This window comes from Galendromus occidentalis, unplaced genomic scaffold, assembly GCF_000255335.2.
Source record: "Galendromus occidentalis unplaced genomic scaffold, Mocc_1.1 scf7180000077440, whole genome shotgun sequence".
Lineage (NCBI taxonomy): Eukaryota > Metazoa > Arthropoda > Arachnida > Mesostigmata > Phytoseiidae > Galendromus > Galendromus occidentalis.
The window spans coordinates 1,141,805-1,162,309 of NW_003805428.1; the positions used below are offsets into that span (position 1 = coordinate 1,141,805).

At 50.9% G+C, this 20,505-nt stretch overlaps 1 protein-coding gene across 1 annotated transcript; it reads left to right on the top strand.

Moving 5' to 3' along the window:
- Window positions 1-284: 284 nt before the first annotated feature.
- On the top strand, window positions 285-20,190 carry LOC108864244 (cubilin-like). Its single transcript, XM_029111437.1, has 23 exons — window positions 285-371; window positions 797-875; window positions 11,595-11,855; window positions 11,952-12,210; window positions 12,346-12,606; window positions 12,694-12,860; window positions 12,949-13,323; window positions 13,475-13,703; window positions 13,802-13,965; window positions 14,059-14,293; window positions 14,420-14,703; window positions 14,846-15,120; window positions 15,214-15,457; window positions 15,511-15,816; window positions 15,908-16,354; window positions 16,443-16,721; window positions 16,818-16,967; window positions 17,141-17,312; window positions 17,425-17,999; window positions 18,105-18,395; window positions 19,175-19,438; window positions 19,605-19,891; window positions 20,011-20,190. The coding sequence occupies exons 1-23, from the start codon at window positions 285-287 to the stop codon at window positions 20,188-20,190; spliced, it is 5,871 nt and encodes a 1,956-aa protein (XP_028967270.1).
- Window positions 20,191-20,505: the final 315 nt, after the last annotated feature.

The following is a 20,505-nucleotide window of genomic DNA, read 5'->3' on the forward strand; positions in this document are numbered from 1 at the left end:
GAGTTGGTTCTCGAATGAAATTCCTCTCCGCATGGCGGGTGACAACGTAGGCGACCACGGCGAAAACCACAAAGAGAGCGTCGGAGCGTATCAGTTGGTGTGAGTTCTCCTAGATTCGTCCACAAAGAACTTCTGCGCCGGGGTCGAAGAACTCCGGAAAAAGATACGACCCGGAGACGCCGTGATAATTTTCGGAAGTACATTCAGATTCCTCCTACTGATTTGGTCAATAGAATCCCCTTCGCTCTGTTTGACACGACAGCTCCAATAATAATTATTACATAATGGCAAATCCAATTCAGAAGTTGCGCTTGACTCTGATGTCCGATCGGCCTTGGCTCCGAGATGAGAACGGTCTGGCTGCCGCTTTGGTTGGCTATTCGACTCCAACGGGGACGGACTGAATGACTACGTCACTTGTACATTGTAATCGATAACGGCGGGATATTATACGGTCGTCTTGAATCGATGGCAAGATTGTGCCAAAGAGAAACGGGCCGTCAGATGCAATCGGAGCAAAGGGAGGCTCTAGATTGGGCGCGGGGGCATTTGGTTTCTCTAGAAATTGTTTCCCGATGGAGCTTTCCGTTGTATGGACTCGCAAGCCCTTGCACCGCCCCAAACTCGCGATGATCCGGTCTGACTCGATAAGATTCACACATTTATTGATTGTTACTAAATCATAATGCTAGGTAGCTAATCGACGGACTTTCTCATTTTCCCCCGACGCGTGTCCGAAATTCCTTCTATGTACACTGTATTCACCCGCATTAACATCCTTGACGCTTATTTTCAGACGGATTACAGTCAAAGCCACGCTTTCCCATCGCATATCGTTGATAACAAGACGCGCGCCGCATTACAGTCTGGTTTCGGTAAGTTGAATTTCCAGATTTCGGGCGACGAAACCAATTTGCCGTCGATGTGATTAATGGGATCGGGTATCAGGTCCATGCGCCTCGCCGACGAATTCAGGCACTGATACGTTTCCCGGAGGCGCTGAATGGAAATGACTTCGAGTTGAGCTTCTCACTATGTGTATCAGTCTCCTGGTCGGGGAATCTCTACACAAAGCGAATCGTACGGCTCGACGGTTTCGAGCATAATTATTCTTCGAAACTCATGAATTCATGACGTTCAGCCTCATCTGTTTCATTCGTGGGAGCTGAAGCTGCAAAGGAAGGGTCGCCGAAATGCCGGAGTATCGGTCTAATGGTTCGGAAATGCGTTAAATTGATATGCTGATTATTCCATTATGAGCAATGATGATACGTGTGTGTATGCACAAATAAGATTAGAATCCTCAGATCTTGGTTTGATCGGCAGAATGAATTACTGAGGGATTCATTGGAATGATAAATGTTCCCATGGGAGTGCTGTCCCGGTAATGACATCTACGTGTACACCACATATGAACACATATCGAAAGATTTGGGCGTTTCTGAATTTCCGCATCGCCGCTCCCCGGGGCAAGGTCGCTATTTTGCCGCTCAAAGTACACTTGAAACAACTTCTGTTTTAATTTCTATGACGACGTAATCGTGATATCAACTCGAAGCTCTCACGCGAACCTCATATCGTATATCCGGGATCATTGGTTCTGCACCAGATTCCCTCTAGTAGGTAATTCGACATCTATCGTATGAGAAAAGCGAAGCGATGTGAAAAATGATGTACTCTCAAGAGTGGGCTGACCACGTATCTGATGAGATGCTAGCGACTTTCCGAGCGATTTCGGAGGAAGTACCCTCTGGGAGCTCTGCGGTGCTTGCTTCACTCCGAATTGCAACTTCAGCGAACGGTGTAGTTCTGGCAGCGACGGTCAGTGATTGATGATTGACACCAATTAAAAAGGTTTTTCTTCTCTTTCTTCCTTCTCCTTCGTCAACTGTACCGATCGCAAGGTCGCGTGCTTCCCGAAGAACAAAGCTAATTGTTACTTGCCATTGTTTGCCGAAAGCCAGCAAAACTTTATGCAATCGGACGAGCCGCTTGGGCAATTTTCCTCCGCAATGTTCGATTTTGTCTGTGGAATTCTGACAGCTTCGCCCTGTTGATCGTCGTTCCGAACACCAACATCGCTGTTAGTCTTCGTTTCGGCGGTGCTTTTTCCTTTTTACTCCAATTTTTTATCAGACCATTGTTCGAGAACGTGATCGGCGGGCGATATCCCCCCAGAGTTCACACCCCTGTCCATGCGGGCTGAGGCTTTTCTTTCGCTCTTTTCAAAGATTTGTTGACGTCTAGCAATGAGAGCGAAAACTCTCCGCCAAGTGCGGTGGGAACAATTTCCGAGTCGGCTTCGTTGGGGGAATTTCTGACGGAAATGTCCTTCTGAATTCTGTTCTGGGATCTTTTCGCTCTGCGTGACATTTCGGCAACGGTGTACGTTCGACTCCGGAGAGAGACTCTTGAGGACCGATTGTTTCTGCGCGCAATCTGATTATTTTGATGGCACAACCTCCAACGACTCGCTACAACGTGTTGTCTCTCTGAATTACCTGATGAGAGATACAACTCGTGATTGGTGATCTGATTCACCTGAGCACGATCGCATATCGCTTCCGCACAACGGAGGTGTGCATTCCATCGATCGAGCAGGAATTCCGAAGCTCGTGATTCTAGGGGGGCGAGTCTCCACGTTCAGCTCGAGTACCCGGTAAGGAATTCCGCGAGGTGATGAACATCCCACGGGACCGCGAAAAATTTCCATTGAGTCCATGCATTCATTCCATTGTTCTTCCGAGGGACCGGGGGTTAAGTTTTTGTGCACCGACTCATGGGCCACTCGAACCGCTTGCATGAGCGACGAGAGTTCCAGCAAATCGGTCGCTCCCGGTCCATCTCATGGGAGATATACACCGACGATTACGCTGACCGACAATCTCGAAACACCCGGGAGCGAAGGTTGGCCTTCTGTTGGAAACGACGAGCTCACGCCCTCTTAGCATTAGCGCCAATATGGGGACCGACGGTGACTCTACTCTATGCGATAAATATTCCACTTCCGCCATCGGCATTATAATATTTGGCCAATGACTGTTTCGCATCCGAAGATATTATGCGACAACGAAAGTCGTAGGAAGCGTTGTAAAACACGGCGGCATTCCGCTCGAATCGAATTCAAGTGCATATCACGCGAGACCTGCCGTGTGGAGCGGAGTTTCCCTGGATCTCGCGCAGACCGTCTGACGGCGCGGCGCCGGCGGGAACACAAAAGAGTTCATTTGAACGCAGATTGAACCACGAAGTTTACCCAGCGAAAGTTTGATCAATCGCATGCGGATGCGATCGCCCTATCTGCCCTGTGATTTCCTCCGTGGTTCTGGGAGATATCAGTTACGGATATAAGGACGGCGTTGGGGGAGACGTGGAACTTAGACAGGGTTCTCTCGTCAACGACCTATACTCAAGTCGAATGACAGGAGGGCGGCTCCAAGATGCTGCGCCGCGTCGTCGTCCTGTCCGCGGGACATGCGACGCGCTCCATCGGGGCCTTATTCAGAGATCTCGAATAGCGGAAGTATCGGCGCTCAATAAACGACGCGACGCACAGTGGATCAAAATGAGTTTTTAGGTGGACAAAAGTCATTTCGAAATTTCCGTACCAACTAATAGCTCGGCATGAAGAGCGATGTCTGGAAGTCGGAAAACCATAGAGATCTCGGAATTTCCTGCTGCTGCTACGGAATACACAACTACCGAATCAGAAGTTGAAATTCGGGCATCATGTGACTCTTTTTCCTCTAATCAATGAATTTCAAAAACGAAGCCACTCCACCCTTTCCGGCGGGGATGGAGGTTTGTTCCTAGCTCAGTTCTCGTCCGGATCTTAAGTTTGAACGAGATTCAGACCGGATCAGACATGTTAGAGGTTGCTTAGAAGGATGTGATATCTCTCATGGATTCTTCCGAGTTTTGTCAAACTTCGCAATACCAAAAGTATAGTGTCCCCTCGCGGCCCTGGGAGCTGTCAAGTCTGGGACACTCATCAGACCTCCGGCAATCAGAAAAATAAATATTGTCACCCGGTTTTACCCGGTTACCGAATAATAATTTATTTTCGTCACCATGAAAATCTCCATTCACGGATGAGAAGCATAACTCCTTGGAGACACAGAGACCATAAAACGCCGAATTCCTTTTTGGACGCCATCGTTGGACGTTCGCGGTTTGCACGTCAATGTGCAGATAACGGCAGCACATGCGCGAACTGCAGCAACGGTATCCGCTCGTGTAAGCAAAGTTCGCATTCATACTCCTAGTGGTGCGGTAGACTCGAAAACCTCTGAAGGAAAAGTCATCGAGCGTTGACCCGGAAGTAGCAGCTTTACTGAGGGTCGACCCAGAGATTGAAGTCGGGTCCTCGAAAGTCAATGATGACACTTCAAGCACAGAATGTACGGATGACACGGAGATTTCAAGCGACTCTTCGAGTGATTTCTGTTATTGACTCTAAGAAATAACAAAATGTATTATGATCGCCTAAACCGTGATTGGTCAGTTTTTCTTGTATATCCCGACTCGGAGACACTTCGCAAAGCGAAATTTCACGGAAAATAATTTTGTCCACCTAGAAACTCATTTTGATCCACTGTGCGACGGCTCGGCTCGAGCCAATCGATCAGTTCTGAAAGCGGCGCGTCTCTTTTCGCGTCGGGCTGACAATGAGATGCAAAAACCTGCGATGGGATGCTCACCAGGAGATCCTCGATAGACTTTCCCGCAAGGGTCGAAAGGCGAACGGAAACAATGAAAATTCCCTTCCCAGACGCTTCCACAAGTCGGGATCAGTCCGATATTGTAAGATATGCTCTTCTCCATGATTCCTCTCCGCGATATGTGGACACGACAGTATTAGTCAATTAAGGCGAAGTAACCTTCTGACGGTAGCGTGAAATTCGGAGGGTTGGGCGTGGTACTCCTTCCTTCCTTCGTACACTTCCATAATCGTTCACTAATGGTTTATGCGTCGCAGAAAGCCCGGTCAGTCGTTGCTTGACAGTCGAGCAAGCCGAAGTCGACGATGCCGGGTGTTACCGCGCAGCGGGTCCGTTTTCCTCCTTTTCAAGAATCGAGTTTCCTTCTGGACTTTTTAAGCGGTGAAGGTCGTGTCCGTAAATCATAGAGGAAAATGGCGTCGCGCGACCATAGTCTTTCGGACATGATGCCGGTTCCTACTTCCGACGTGACTCTTTGAGTTTTGACTTCGCTCTACACCTACTGCGCGTCAAGGAAGCAGGTCCACCCAGAAATTTGGGAGTCATTGACTATCTGAATAGCGTGGGAGTACTGAGGCAAATAGAATTGGATACATTTTGATTACGATGTCCGAAGGGAAGAAAATTCGGCTCGCTTCTGATTCGAGAAACCACCAGCCAGCTAGCTATGAGCTTGTATGTGTTACGACCGGACATGTCATTCGACCCAGCGTACGTAGTTTTCTGTCCCACTGAATGCGAATGTTGAGCGATTATTATGACTATTATTATTTTTTCACCATTCCTCGGGTCGTTGAAGTATAGGGGGCGGTGTCGACGAGCCCGGACGGGCGGCCGCCTTGCGACTAGTTTGTTAGGCCGGCCGTCCAAACTTTCGATGGTCACCATGGGACGCGTCAAGGCTAAGCTGAAATTGGAAAAAAAATCTATTTCAGCTGCTACTCCCTGATAGCCTGAATGCTCGCAAAGGGTATTCAGCTGCTCGGACATTGGTGGGACAAGTCTACACGATCATAACTATGGATGAATCGAATGTGTTGCTACACGGTGTTCAACACATTTGGAATAGAAAGCGCATGCCCGATAAGCCTTGAATCCGATTTCGAATATCACCCAGTAGAAGTTCTCAAAGCCATCATCTAACGGATGAGTGATAGTGGCACTCTTTCTCTGGCCACTCGGGTGAATTCAGATCAATCAGAGCCAGCTGGAGTCAGTGGATTCGTTGCGTTTCTGCATGATCGACGTCTGCGACGTGGTTGCATGAGACAGGAGAATTCACGACGGGGAGTCGATCCGGGAAGAGACTCATCCGGAATTCTTAGTTCCCCAGGCTACGCCCGATGAGTGAAGGTTCCCCTCCCGCTCCGACTGTATACCTCGTCTGTCCCATCCTCTCGATACAGCTCAGGCCCCTCGGATCGAGAATCGAGAAGAATTCAAGGGCTAACTTAAACGGGAATGGTCACGGTTGGAATACATGTGGGCATTCCAGGGATCCGCTTGAGATTCCGATAATTCGAGGAACACCTGTGGCGAGATATTCTTGGATGGATGGAAGTCCCTGTTTAATATATTCAATGCATTCGCTCCCTGCGCCCTTCGCATCGTTTGTTAAACTGCACGCTACAGACTCAGATTACTTGTGCTCGAGACTATGGTAATATCGATCCGGCGAATCTACTCCGAGGAAGAATGATCCTAGTTTTGGGAGACTTCGGTGGAAGTATCAAATGATGTACAATTTAGATTAGAGATCGATCCAGACTCCTAACAGGCTGGCGAGATTAGTTCACGGAGAATCATCGCTGTCTCGAGCCTCGATAAAATTTCCCCTGTTCTACACAGGATCCAGGACTTCTCCGGCTGATTCGCAATGGATTGACTCTTCATTCTGTTCCTTGCACTGGCGCTGCGCTGGTCCGGTCCGTTTTTTGTCCGCTCTCCATAAGAATGTATGCATTGTGCTACGGCAATGCCCGTCGATCGTCGGCGAAACCTTCAGACACAAAGAATAGAAAATATCACGCACGTTACAGTCTTTATTCGCGCTTCAAGTCAACTAGACAGCATCGTTCGTTCCGCACGGCGTCTATTGTATAGCCAATCGTTTTCAACAGAAGTTTCTCTTTGATTCGTATCTGAGTGAGTAAAAAGCTCATTGAGTGCGTCGTTCCATCCCGGCATACCGGTACTGAACTCCGAGTGAAAGATCCTCTCTGGGAAGAGAGATGAACTCGAGCCGTTTCCCACCCCATGATTCCCATTTCCCCGCTCCTCGATTAGAGAGCCCCGGAGGCTCCTCAGATGCCTCTGGAATGCGGTCGAGGCTCGTTCCGAACTAAAGGAAATCTGATATCCGTCAACTCAGTCCTGAGGGACCCTCCGTCGAGCTTTGATCGAAGTTGAGAAACCCGCGATTAGCCATCCGGCGATTCATTGGGCGAGTTCTGTTCTCGATCCATTGACCTATCATCACGCCGCTGCTTGAAATCCCTCGGGATGACGCCCTCATTTTCCTCTTTGGGGATATACTCGAGATTACTAGAAGATCCCGACCTCGTATTACGTCACGGAAGGACCGTCCGGACCCCCGCAATGATGATTCCCGATTAAGCATCCATGATAATAATCGAAGCTATGGGTTCCAGCATCGAAAGTCTCGGTGAAGGAATAGAGAGCGGGTCCAAAATTTATTTCACCGGGCTCATGTGTGACGCTCGTGTCACCGACAGACCGATACTATGATCCACCTGCGCGCTCAAGTACCGTGGTGTTTTTGCCGCTGCTACGGCTGAAGTTCATTCAGTCACTGCCAACGTCGTTTTGCACGTGTGACAACGCGAGGGATCGGCTGACAAAGATCGACAGATTTTCGGTGGGAGTTCTCTGATAGACGCATTAAGAGTCGTCTGGGCCGAATAGAAGCTATATAGCTTTTCTCCCGGTACGCATTAATGGAAGCGCTCTTTCTCGCCCGCCTCCCGATCGCCGAAGAGTGTCGTAGCCAATCATCAGACGCGATCGATTCATTCCTTCGTCAGTGATAAAGCCGAACGACCCCGCGTGTGACAGCTTTTGGCTCCCTCTCGCATTCCCTGCGTACACCGCGTCGCGCCGACGCTCGGTAATGAAGCAGCGCTATTTTAGTGAGGAAAAATTCCGATATGCGATGGTTGTATGCAATCGGCTTTCCACGCGAAGTCTGCACTGAATGCACGGGCTGCAAAGTCAGCGCTCGATTCACGAGTAGCAGAAGAACAGCGGCAAGTACCGCTGACAGAATCGGCACGGATTCCATAAAGGCTTACGTAAGCGTTCATTCCACCGCTTCCCTCATTGAGTTTGGGTGCGTGGTTTCCGCGCTGGTTCAGCTGGTGTCTGCGCGTTTTGCTGTCATCGTCTGTGATTGCCCGAGTCGGACGTGTTTTGTTCGTCCGTTCTATGGGCATACTGGGGCGACTGATGAACGCTGTTGTAAATAGGAACAATCGCCGTGTTTCCCCTCCACACTCATCGCGCGTCGGACACCGACTTCACGACCGACCGCAGAGTAATTGAGTCGACGTTCCCGAAACCTTTGTCGGACCCCTCTCCTCGCACCATTTTGTTGGCTCACCGGAACAGGAGCAGAGACACTGAGAATGGAAGAGACTCTCGGCGTGCGTTCGAACTCCGGAGTGATAAGCCTCGATGATTCGAAATCTTTTTTCTCCCTCCAGAATCATTGATCGATAACGCAGGCGGTCCGTGACTCCCGGCCTCTTTCGCTCACTGGGCGAACGCCGCAGGGTCGTCATTGACAGAAACTGTCCTGTAGGCAATTCGAGGCATGGAGAAGAGCGAAAAAGCTGAAGAGACAATCTTGACCCATCCCGATCGAACGAATTTGCTCTCGATAGATCCGAATCGAGGTCTGCTCTGTCTTATCAGGCTCGTGGCTTGGAACACGCTTTTTCTCGGAGGGAAAATCTAATCTCAGTCAGCTGAATCGGTGGAAATATTCCCTAGGGCGCTGTATGTATATCGATTTATTCACAAAAGCATTTTGGTGTAGAAAAATGCATATTTACAGAATAAGATATGTCCGTTCTTGAAATAGGTCGGAAAACTACACGTCTGGAAAAGTCAATTCAAACGTTTGTAAATGTGACCTGCTCGCAAGTCCTATCACAACTTTCGGTTTATCATCAATTATCACATTGAGGGAATGAGAGGGAATGATTCTAGCCACTCCCGCCGTCTTCGTCTGGATTGAAAAATCGGCGGGATTCCTGCGGAACACAGCCTTGGGTGCACAGTAACACTGATTGAGAGTTTGGCGAGTCGAGCTGTTTCAATCGCCGCAAACTGAGAAATGTTCCGTTAGGGGTGAACATTCTTGACGCACGGCGTTAAGTGTTCCGCCCGCTATGTGTACAGCTCGACAGGCGACATCGTTCGTATATACACAATATGAATAACGAATATGATCCCTCACAAGTTCATAAAGAGAATACCAGTCCATTGAGCGTCTTCCGCATCGGTGCTGCGGTCCCCACGCGCTGGTGGCGTCTTGCAGAGCGTCGAAAAGCGCTCGACGATGCCGCGACCTGTCGAGACATTCGCCGGTGCTCAGCGATTTGCCGAAAGCTGGCTGCCTTCTGTCGCGCGCGAACTTCGGTCAACTGAGCGATCACTAGTCTTCTGTGCGAATCTTTCTCGGTTTGGCGCGAGGACCATCAAGATACCACTCCGATTGGACGTGGCCCCGAGCTGCCATCATGAAAACGAAAACGGCAGTGCACACAAAAAAACCGCTCTGCAGTGCGAAAATTCCGACTTGCAAGATGTCCATAACTGATGACGGCGGTGGCCCTCTAATTCACGGATCCGGATTCGCTGGAGACGCGGGGCTTCACTGACCAATGATCGAACGCCGAACGCTCGTGATTCCGTTGAAAATGGGCAGCCAAACGACACTCCGCCGCTTCACTCTTGACTCGCTGCTGGTATCGTAGAGAAGCTCTCGAGTCGAGCAGTGCGATGACAGCTCTCGACTCTCGACGACTTAAAACGATTGGACGACGACGATGCTTGCAGCAACGCAGGCGCTTAGCTTGCTTCTTCGTTCGGCGGCGCGCGGCCACACTCGGCTTGACGACAACAACGGCAGGCAGGCGGGCGGATGGACGAACGGGCGGCTGACTGACTGATTGACCGACCGACCGACCGACAGACGGAGAGAAACAGATTCTGCTCTCGATAGAGGTCACCAGCTGTTCGGTAAGGAGGACAGCGTCGCGATTCGAGCTTAGACATCCGTGTTGCGGATTTATACCGTCACCTTCCGTCAGAGAGCCACGGCTAGAGGAATCGGCAGCGAACGTGACATTCGATACAAACTGAGAGGGAGGCAAATATTGGTAATTTTCGTGTTTACGTCAAGCGCGTAGACTCGTCTGCACGAGCACGTCTCTCCCGGAGTGTCGTTCGACATGACATCCTCTGGTGTCCCGAACGCACAGAAAACGGAGAGTCGCGCCTCACTCTGAAGCTCTGGCGCCTGGCGCTGATCAGTCTGAAGCTCGCCTTTCAATGGGAGAAGAAAGTCATCATCGAATTTCTTTGTAATCGTCCGCGGATCAGAAAGAAGAGTGAAACTCGTTCCCATGGCACTCGCAGCAAATGGTTTAGCGCTCGGGTGGAATGACGGTGCAACCCTGAAAGTCAGCCGTCCGCCCGAAAGCGCTGCATGCTACACATTGTATCGGATTGACGCTTTGTCACTTCCGCCTGCTTAGTCCTGAGAGACAAAATTCAATGGACTTCATTCATTCAGTCCTTCGCCCGCGTAGCGTTCATCGCCCGGACAACTTCACTCCATTTGCTCGACTTGAGCATCGTGCTCGGTGTTCCAGACAGACAATTGCACGGCTGATTCGAATTACCCACCTACGACTTGAATACGCTCATCTCTATCTCGCTCCGGCTATCCAATATCACGTTTTCCGTCCTCCGAGAGCGGTGATTCGAATATCCGCCAGAGAACGCTGCTTTTGCGGAACGCAGAGCGCTTCGAATTCTCACCGGGAAATCTCTCGGTTTCTCCAGCAGCTCCCCCAGAGCACAGCAGCGAAACTCGAAGCAGGCAATCGCGATCGAGACCGAGCTCCGAATACCGAGCCACACTGCAGCTAGATTTAGTTTCGAAAATCTTTCCGGCTTCATTTTGAATTAGGGGATTTGCGACGTCCACAATCGTGGGGAAACAATGGAGTCAGCGCAATGTGACACTTGACTCAATCGAAATCCATTGATACAGCCCGGATTCTTCTTCCCGATTTAGAGGGCCAACGAGCTACCCTAGAACCGCTTCCGTCCGACACCGGCGTCCGGAACACATTAGAGCGGAGTATTGCGCCGTATAAGCATCTTCTGATCGGATACTCTTGATGAAATGATGCATGGTGCCGAGCTTCCAGAACCAACGGCCCGAACACGAGTGGTACCAGACGTGGGTTACTTTTACGGAAATCATTAATTCTATGCAAAAGGCCGACGAAATTTATCAAGGCCGAGTTCGACAAAAAATAGATCCACAGAATAAATCCGCAGACAAGATAACGAAACCACTTTTACGAACGGTATCATTCACCGTGACTTGCAACGCGAGAGCTCCCAGTGACAAGACTCACGACTTTAGAGTGCCGCTTCCCGTCACCCCAACTCAGAGTTGGGACTCCGCGATGATCAAGGAGCAGGGGCCACAGATAAAGAACTCGCCTCGTTCGAGGACTTTCTTCGGAGTCGATCGCGCAAGAGATCTCGCATGAAGAGCCGAGTCCCGTGAAAACTGAGCATGATGTATAAAATAGAGTTCTCTTCTTTCAGTACCGAGTCGCTATATACCCCAGGGAGTGTGCGACTATTGTCTTGACGAGGGGGTGGGAAACCTCACGAGCAACAACTACCCCCTAAAGTATCCCACAAACCATGATTGTACGTTCCGCATAAAGAAGGCTCATAAGAATATATGCGCCGTCCGCTTGCTGTTCCATGACTTCGATGTTGAGCAATCAAGCCAGTGCTACAAAGATAAGCTCATCGTGGACGGAGTCAATTACTGTGGAGACAGCTGGAGGGGGAACACAAGTGAGTCAGGGCATCGATTCACATTTTCACACTTGAAATAAAAAGAGAACGTTCAGAGTTACTCTAACGAGGAACGCTGGTTTTTCGTTTCTTCAGAAGTTGTACAGTTCTATAAGCGAGATGAGATCCGGCTCAACTTCGTCACCGATAACTCCGGATCCGGGCGAGGATTCTGGATCGAAGCGGAACCCGTGTCATGCGCAGATGGCCGAACGGGGTCTGGGGGCAGATCGCTCCAGAACCCCGAGTGCGAGGAAGTTTTCAGAGACAAGGAGTTCGTGATGAATACCGACAACGATTGCACGTATTACATCCGAAAAGCGCCGCTCAGCGGCATTTGCGGCGTGCAGTTCCGGTGAGCTCAGGAAGAATGAGTGCCGTAAAATTGAATAGGCTGCCGACGATTCTGGTGGCGGCACCGAATGCATGCCTGGACCCAGTATGATAATCACTGTCCCATTCGGAAGACTAATCTGTGATGGTTCGGCAGCGTGGCGAACATCGGCATGAATTGCGAAAAAGACTTCCTGAGCGTTGACGGGGGTCGCGACAAGTTGTGCTATTCGAAAACAGTGCCATTCGATGGGGAGATGATGGTCGTCTCGACAAAAGGCAGCCCTGGACGCGGGAAAATCCGAGCTCGACAGACCAATGATTGCCCGCTCGCCCCACCGCCCTTATGCGATATCTGCACCGAGCGTCTCTCCGATGATCTGACATCGTACGGCTACGCCGTCAGCCAATATTACAGGTTTGCACCGTATATTCTACCAACACCCCTGTATGGAAGTCTGATGGATCGCTTTCGTGTTTTCTAATCTCACTCTTCCGGGGACAGGAACAACCTGCTATGCAAAATGACGATTTCCCGACCCTCGGACATGTTTTGCTCGGTGAAAGTATTCTTCAAAGACTTCGATGTGGAGGAAAGCTCCAGCTGCGACAAAGATTTCCTTCTAATCGACGAACAACGCGTTTGTGGGACAGAGCTTCACGGTCAATCCCGTAAGTGATTCGTGATAATGGACTGGTGTTCTTGAATCCGAGCGCTGCACGTGATGGTCCGAAAAGATATTTCTTCTCTCGCTTCCAGGAATTCTCGAATACAACAACGAAGGCAACGTCGAACTTGTCTTTCGATCCGACGGCCAGAACTCAGGCAGGGGATTCCACCTGAGATTCCAACAGCTCGCCTGCACCTCTCTGTCGAATCAGCCGACGCCGAAGGTGCACCGCTGCGCGCAAACTTTCATGTCGAAAGAATTCACAATCCAGTCACCGAGATTTCCTGACAACTATCTCGACAACACCGAATGCAAATACACCGTTGTGAAAGCCAGCCCGGATACGTGTTACTTAGAGCTTACGTACACGTCATTCGATCTCGAGGATTCGAGGGATTGTTCAAAGGACTTCCTCGAAATCGCCGGTGAACGACACTGTGGAAGTCTGCCGACGGATCATATGCGTGAGTTTATGGGTTGCTCCCGGGGGCGCGAGTCGGGAGAAGAGCGGAGGAACGTTCGCCATTGCCTCCACCGAAAATGATATAAGGGTGAAGCCTGAGCCCTGTAGGTCGGCTCTTCGAGATCGGATTACAATTTTTTCGTCCTCTGCAGATCTGATACCTTTTGTCGAAGGGGATAAAGTCGTCCGGTTCCACAGTGATGATTCGAACCCGAACAAAGGATTTTCAATCCGAGCCAGACAACTAAGTTGCGGCTCCAGAAGAATCGGAACAGGCCCCACCGGCAGAAAACTTGACGGCCCTACCTGCAACAACGAAACCCCTTTCCGCGCACTAACTTTCGAAATCGATAGTCCCGGATATCCCGAAGCGTACGGTGAGTACGGGTCGCTCGGGAGATTGATTTTCTCGGTGGAAAATCGAAACATGAAAGTTCGTTCCCAGCTTACCTCGTTTCATTTCCTCGATTATCAGCCAGCAACCAGAATTGTGCCTACACCATTCAGAAGAACAACCCGAAAGTGTGCCGTCTTCAAGTGACTTTCGCTGATTTTTCTCTGCCGCCGTCAGATGCTTGTCAGGGTGATAATTTATCTATCGACGATCTACGGGTCTGTGGGTCGGTGGTTCCTGGGACCATACGTGAGTAGAGCGACTTCGATTGAGGGCTAATTGAGCGCGGATGTGTCTTACGGCAGAATTGTGTGTGAATAAGAGTTGCCAACATCGTCCCAGGTATATTCGACATGAAAGAAGATTCGAAGAAGATCGAGTTCCACTCGAACGACAAAACGACCGACCGCGGCTTCCGTCTTCTGGTGAAACAAGTCGAATGCGATACTCCCACTGCTGCCGCCGCCGGAGAGGGCGGCGAAGAGCCTGTGCAGTGTGACCGCGTCTATTCGACTCGGGACGCTGTCATCACATCTGTCGGATACCCCAATTCCTACGATAACAACCTTAACTGCGCGTAAGTGTCTTTGTTCGCTCCGTTTCGCTCGAGTGAGCTTCTGCTCCGATGCCGCTAATATCCAGCTAGCTCTTGCCGCTGCAGCTGCTGACAAACGCCGCTCCGACGTCGCTTCTCATGTTACAGTTACACGATCCGGAAGGCCGCCGCTTCTGTTTGCCGTCTGGAACTCGTCTTCCAGAAGTTTGATGTCGAGTCGTCGACCGATTGCGAATACGATTACCTGCAAGTAGGCAGCGAGAAATTGTGCGGTGTGTTCACTCAGAACACGAGCGGCATCTACGAGTTCGACGAACCTGAGAAAGTCCTCAAGTTCCATAGCGATGCGGCGAATTCGCGACCTGGTTTCCACATCAAGATGCGACAGATCGACTGCGGAAAACAAGAGGAGGAAGGTTCCGGAGCGTTCGGTTCGTGCTCTCTCTCTCTTGCTCATCTCGTTGTTTCTTCGTTTTCTCTCTTTCTATCCGCGTGTCCAGAAGTCGGTGGTGACAGTGGCCGTAGCTTTCTTGTCTTTTCTGTCACGAACGGTTTCTTTCTCCTCTTGACCAGAGGATTTTGCAGATTCGCCGGTCGTGTCCAATGTCATACCGAGAAAATGCGACAAAGTCTTCACGTCGAAGCTCTTCGATATCCGGAGCGTCGACTACCCGAGCGGCTATCCTGGCAACCTCGACTGCAAATACATCATTTTCCAAGCGAACAGCAATGTTTGCAGACTCGAATTCACCTTCATCGATTTCGATATGGAATCCGATTGTCAGACCGATTATCTGGAAATTGAGGGCGAAAGATTCTGCGGGAACTTGCTCGCAGACACGAAAAAAGTGAGTGAGTCCGGGGACGTATTAAGCTATCTCTCTTCGCTGCTCTGAATTCTCAGATCGCAATCGCGACGTCATCCGTTCCCCTCCGCGCAGGTCGTTCCGTTCAGAAGCGCTCAGAAAATTGTTCGATTGCGCACCGATCCCGTTTCGAGTCGACCTGGATTCCACATCAAAGTCAAGCAGGTCGAATGTCCCTCAAGTGTCATCGACAGACCCGCACAAGACTTCGGGCCGGAGAAGGCCGTCGAGACAATCAATTGGAAGCCGACGAAGGATTGGGGTAGTCCCGACCCGATCGACCAATCCCATGGGGGAACGGGCCACCAACATGGCGGGGGTGAGCTAGTGACCCGAATAATCGAAAACAGGATTCTGATTCCCTCTGGGTAGTTTCGATTCTTATGCGAGAACTTCACAGAGAACACTTCCTGGATCACGGCTCTGGACCCTGCCGATACGAGTTCAGCGACCACTCCGGTGTTTTCTACTCCCAAAATTTCCCCGGCCCCTATCCCAATCGCATGAGCTGCAGATATAAGATCAGCGCAAAACCGGGTCACTGTCAAGTCGAGTTGAACTTCGTGCAGTTCAGATTGGATGAGAACGGGGCGATTCATCCCTCCGAAACCTGCGACCACGACTACATGGAACTGAACGGCATAAAATACTGCCACCGGCAACTGGAGGGCCAGATCAGTGAGTTCCGTCTACCCAAAGTCGTCCGGAATCGCGGATAAGAGGACGAATTCAAATTTTCCAATATTGAGAACGAGCTCTTATTCAACAGGAACTCTTGAGTTCGACGGTCACCCACCGATTGTCGAGATGAAGTTCTTCACCGATGAGGAGGCGCACGGGAAGGGATTCCTCGGTTTCTATCGGCAGCTTCCGTGCCGCGGTCACGGCCCCGATGGAGGTCCGGGACGTCCTGTGATCCACGGTGAACCTCTTCCGGACACAACGAGATCCCATCAGCCTGCGAATCATCTCGGGGAGAAGCGTCAACCGACGTGCGATAAACTCTACGCTCTCGCGGATTTCAACATCGAATCACCTGGGTATCCTGGACCCTATCCGGGGGGACTGGACTGTAAATACTTTGTCCGCCGTGCCTCACCCGATGTGTGCTCGCTGGCGGTGTCTTTCCAAAAGTTCGACATCTCCGAGTCACCGGGCTGTTTCTTCGACTTCCTGGAGATCGACGGGGAAAAAATCTGCGGTCACGTGGCGACAGGTACGCTCGGGACTAGGTCCGCGGGCTTCTCGAAGCCCTCTATCGCAGAGAGCAGGAATCGATGACTAAGATTGTTCTGAACTTGAAGGTACGGTGCGCATCGTACCGCTGAAGGACTTCCAAACTGGCTTCACATTCCACTCGAACGACGGAGCTCCACAGGGCAGCAGACAGGGTTTCGTTCTCAGCGTGCGTCAGATCCCTTGCGGAAGTGATCCCCATCTCCATACGGGCGGAGAACGGATACCCGAGTATCCGCCGACGTTCACTCGGACCGATCCGATCGGTCCACTCCCTCCACCGCAGACGCCCGATCGGGGTTCTCTGCCGTTCCCCCCGCAGACTCATCGAGTTCATTACGGAGCAGGTGAGCTTCTGTCTCTGTTCACCATTTTGTTTACGGGGAGCTTCATTCAGGCTCCGACATATCGATTTGAATTACCGCGAAATTATCCTACATCAGGTGGATATGTGGGAGGCTTTGGACGCTTCGGTTCGCCGCAGCGTCCCCCGACGACAAACTATCTCGATGTGCCTCGTCGTGACATGTATAGACCTCCATTTAGACCTGATTATTATCCTGACGGCCAGAGGTATTATCCCTCGAGGCCTGGTGAGTGCGGCTTTCTGGTGAACGGTTTGGCCGCATGCTGCTTGGGGTTCGCTGGTGACAGTCGCGCTTCTGGTTCCGTTTCCGCCGTTGTCTGTGTAGGGCGATTTCGAATGGCTCCGGGAACAAGTGTCGGATAGTCGACTATCTTTCTCAGAGGTCTAACGGGAGTTCAGGTTCCTATCCCCAAGGTGGCGATTCCTCTCACGGCATGAGTGGTCACGGTCCCCACGGTCCTCATGGAGCTGGACCCACACTTCCGGGCAAAGGTCAATGCGATCAAATGATTCACGAGCCTTATTTCGAAATAAAATCGAACGAGTTCCTCGGGAACCACATCGACTGCAGGTATGATACCTTCTCGCAACCTTCCTGTCCACCCTACGATAGGGGAAATCCGACTGGAAGGTTCTCTCCTGTGAATCCATTCGCGAAATCAAATATGTAACCTTCATTGTAGGTTCACGATCTACCAGCAGAACCGCGAAAATGGAATGTGTCTCGAGATTCTATTCGTTCGCTTCCAAATCGACTGCGATTACGATCAGATGCGTATCGACGACCATCAGTTGTGTGGGACAATAGCACCGAATACGATCCGCCAATATAAGTTCCATGACTACTCCAGACCGTTGTACTTGTACTTCCACTCGTCATCGGGTGTCAAAGCGAGCGATTTCGCCATACGAGGCCGTCAGAGTCCTTGCTCGGGGATTCCGACCGGTTCCTATCCGAATCAGGACAGATCGGATCCATATCATCCCCACCGAAGGCCCGGTTATCCCGAATCGGATCGGCCAAGCTATCACAAGCCGTCCCCCCAACCCCCCTACGATAAGCCGATGCGTGATCCGTTCGATCGTCCATACGATCGCCCGTTTGATCGACCGATGTCCAGGCCGTCGAACCCCTCATTCGATCGACCCGGAAGTCGACCGTTCGATGGACAGAATCAACGGCATCCGAATTGCGACGCTACTTTCTCAGGGCTCGAATTCAAAATAACCTCGCCTGGCTTCCCGAGTCCCTACTCAGGTGAGATCAGATTCTAGGAATTTATTTGTGCACAAACACTGAGCCCCCGGAGATTCGGGATTCTGCCACACATGCTTCATCCAGGACATACCTGCCCACTTTCAGGTGGAGACTGCAAATACACCGTCCGACGGTACGACTCGGCCACGTGTGCCATTGAACTCTACTACGACCTGATGGATCTCGAACCGTCTGGGAGTTGTAGCTCGGCCTACCTGGAGATCGAGGGACAGCGGCTATGCAACATGCCGTCGAGACAGATCCAGAAGATCAACTTCAACGAGCCGCAATCAGAGAAGGTTATCACCTTCCATGCGGACCGCACTGCCATTTCGCATCGCGGTTTCTCACTACGCGTCCGACAAGTTACGGACTGCGCCGCTCAGGATCGGCCTTGTATGTACCCATACTGCGACTACACAGAGCTCGTCTACCTCAAGTAGTAGATCCTCGAAAACGAAAAGAAAAAAAAAGACAACGACACCCGCCCATCCGTGTTCACGCACACTTCGAGCTCCGATGAACATTCCCAAAACGAGACAGATAGGCGATAGATTCCGAGGCGATTGGCGCCAAATTTCCCACCGAGAATGGAGCTGTATATAGGAAATACTTCGTAGACGACGAAAGGCTACTCGAGTCCACGGGTCATGTACAATGAAATATCACCGTTGTTCCAAGCTTAGAAATTCAGGCCGACAAACTCAAAAGATGCGGAAATGTTTGAAGAGAAGTTCACGTAAGTTTCACGTCTCTTTGTGAATACCCGCTCCCGCTCCCTGAATGTCCCTGATCCTTTTGGCCTGTGTCCGCTTTACACAATAGTTCTTCTGTGGCTCAATTTTCGTGGGTAGCACACTGGTCTGACGGAGAGTGGTGATCCCCAACCCGGTGGCATTCCTTCCGACCGCGAAAACAACACCTGGTGGTATTTTATTGGACAAGACCCATCTTATCCACTGAGTCGATTAACCAGAAAAGGGAATATCGATTGGGCGCACGCACGAAGTACGGTTCCCGGAAAGGCTCTCTCCGTGACGACGCCGCCGCCGCCGCGGAGATTGGAGATATTACGCTTTTCTCATCGACCGTGGTTTTGACCACTGCACGGAGCGGCGCTGTTCCGCCGCGTGATACGATGGTCTCACCTAACGTTGATCTCCGACCATTTTCAGTCGGAAAAGAGGCTCCTCTACCCCCGAGTCCGCTTTGCGATTATTGCCAACGCGAAGCCCACGGTCAGTTCGCGTCACCGAACTACCCCAGTCCGTACGGGGGGAATGCGCGCTGCTCTTACAGGATCGAGCCTGTCGATGGTTATTGTCAGGTTGAGATGTATTGGCATGATTTCGACTTGGAAAGCTCACCCAATTGTCAAAAAGACATGATAACCCTCGAAGGATCTCGCTACTGTTCGAACGACCTCAAGAAAAAATCAAGTGAGTTCCACCGAACGCTTGCTCCCTTAGAAGGTCAGCTCATCCGTTGCAAGCAGCTTCAACAAAAGATCCAACGAGCGACTTCATCGAAGTTTCCAAAATCCGATGTCATGATGTCGAGCGAACAACGAGGAACGGAACCGTAAATTTTTGAATTCGTTTTCAGGCATCTTGGACTTCCCCGCGACTCGTCATCCCGAAATTAAACTCATGCTTCAGTCCGATACGTACGGGGAAGGCCGAGGCTTTCACATGGAATACAGGCAGCTAAAGTGCAAGAATTCCACAACGGCGACAACACTGGCTGCCGCGGCTCCTACAACGACTTCAACACAGACCACTGACCCTGTTCCGGAAGCGCTCACCTTTAGAAAGAGCAGTCACGAACAAACCGTGAAAACGGCGCTCTTCATCAGCAACAATAACACAACGGCTGCTCGCCGTCTCGAAACGGTATGGCTCGCATATAACAGAGGCATAATAGCCTGATGGCATTTTTTTTCTGATGGAATTAAACACTGTCTCCGTCTATCTGAAACGCGCTCGTCTGAGAATCGTCCGTTGCCTCACAGAAAGGACGCAACTTTGAGCTACTGGAACGCGAAGAGGTCGAGTCGGATAAAGATACTGGATACAAAAACGTTGGACCTTTCTCGGGGGGCTCGATGATAACCGAGAGCAGCGCACCGAGGCAAGAAACCGCTGCACCGTCGTGGACCCGCTTCGCGAAACCGACTCCAGCGTGGAGATAGACTCATTCGCAGAGTATCCCTCTTCAGAGGAGGAATTCGGTCGGGAATCGAATGTACCTTTTTAATTTATTGAACTCCCCTGTCCTTCTTCTGGCTGACGAGAATTCCCTTCCACTGTCTTGGACAACCCGAATAAATTATGAGCAGTCGAAATCGAAGTCGATCTCGATTTTCCTTTGTTGAGAAGGGATGATTTCTAGTTAGACTCTCCGCTGCGATGGTCGCTCGGCTCTTCTTTGAGAGCTGCCGCGAAACGAATGATATTGTCTCATTACTGGATTTCGGAATGGAAAGGGATGTCCTCCATGGCGCTAT

Bases quoted from the DNA above. Each gene is read 5' to 3' on its own strand.
- LOC108864244 (XM_029111437.1), top strand. From the start codon at position 285: ATGGCAAATCCAATTCAGAAGTTGCGCTTGACTCTGATGTCCGATCGG. The intron at 16,355-16,442 runs GTACGCTCGGGA...CTGAACTTGAAG, and splicing joins CTGCGGTCACGTGGCGACAG to GTACGGTGCGCATCGTACCG. The intron at 19,892-20,010 runs GTATGGCTCGCA...GTTGCCTCACAG, and splicing joins CTGCTCGCCGTCTCGAAACG to AAAGGACGCAACTTTGAGCT.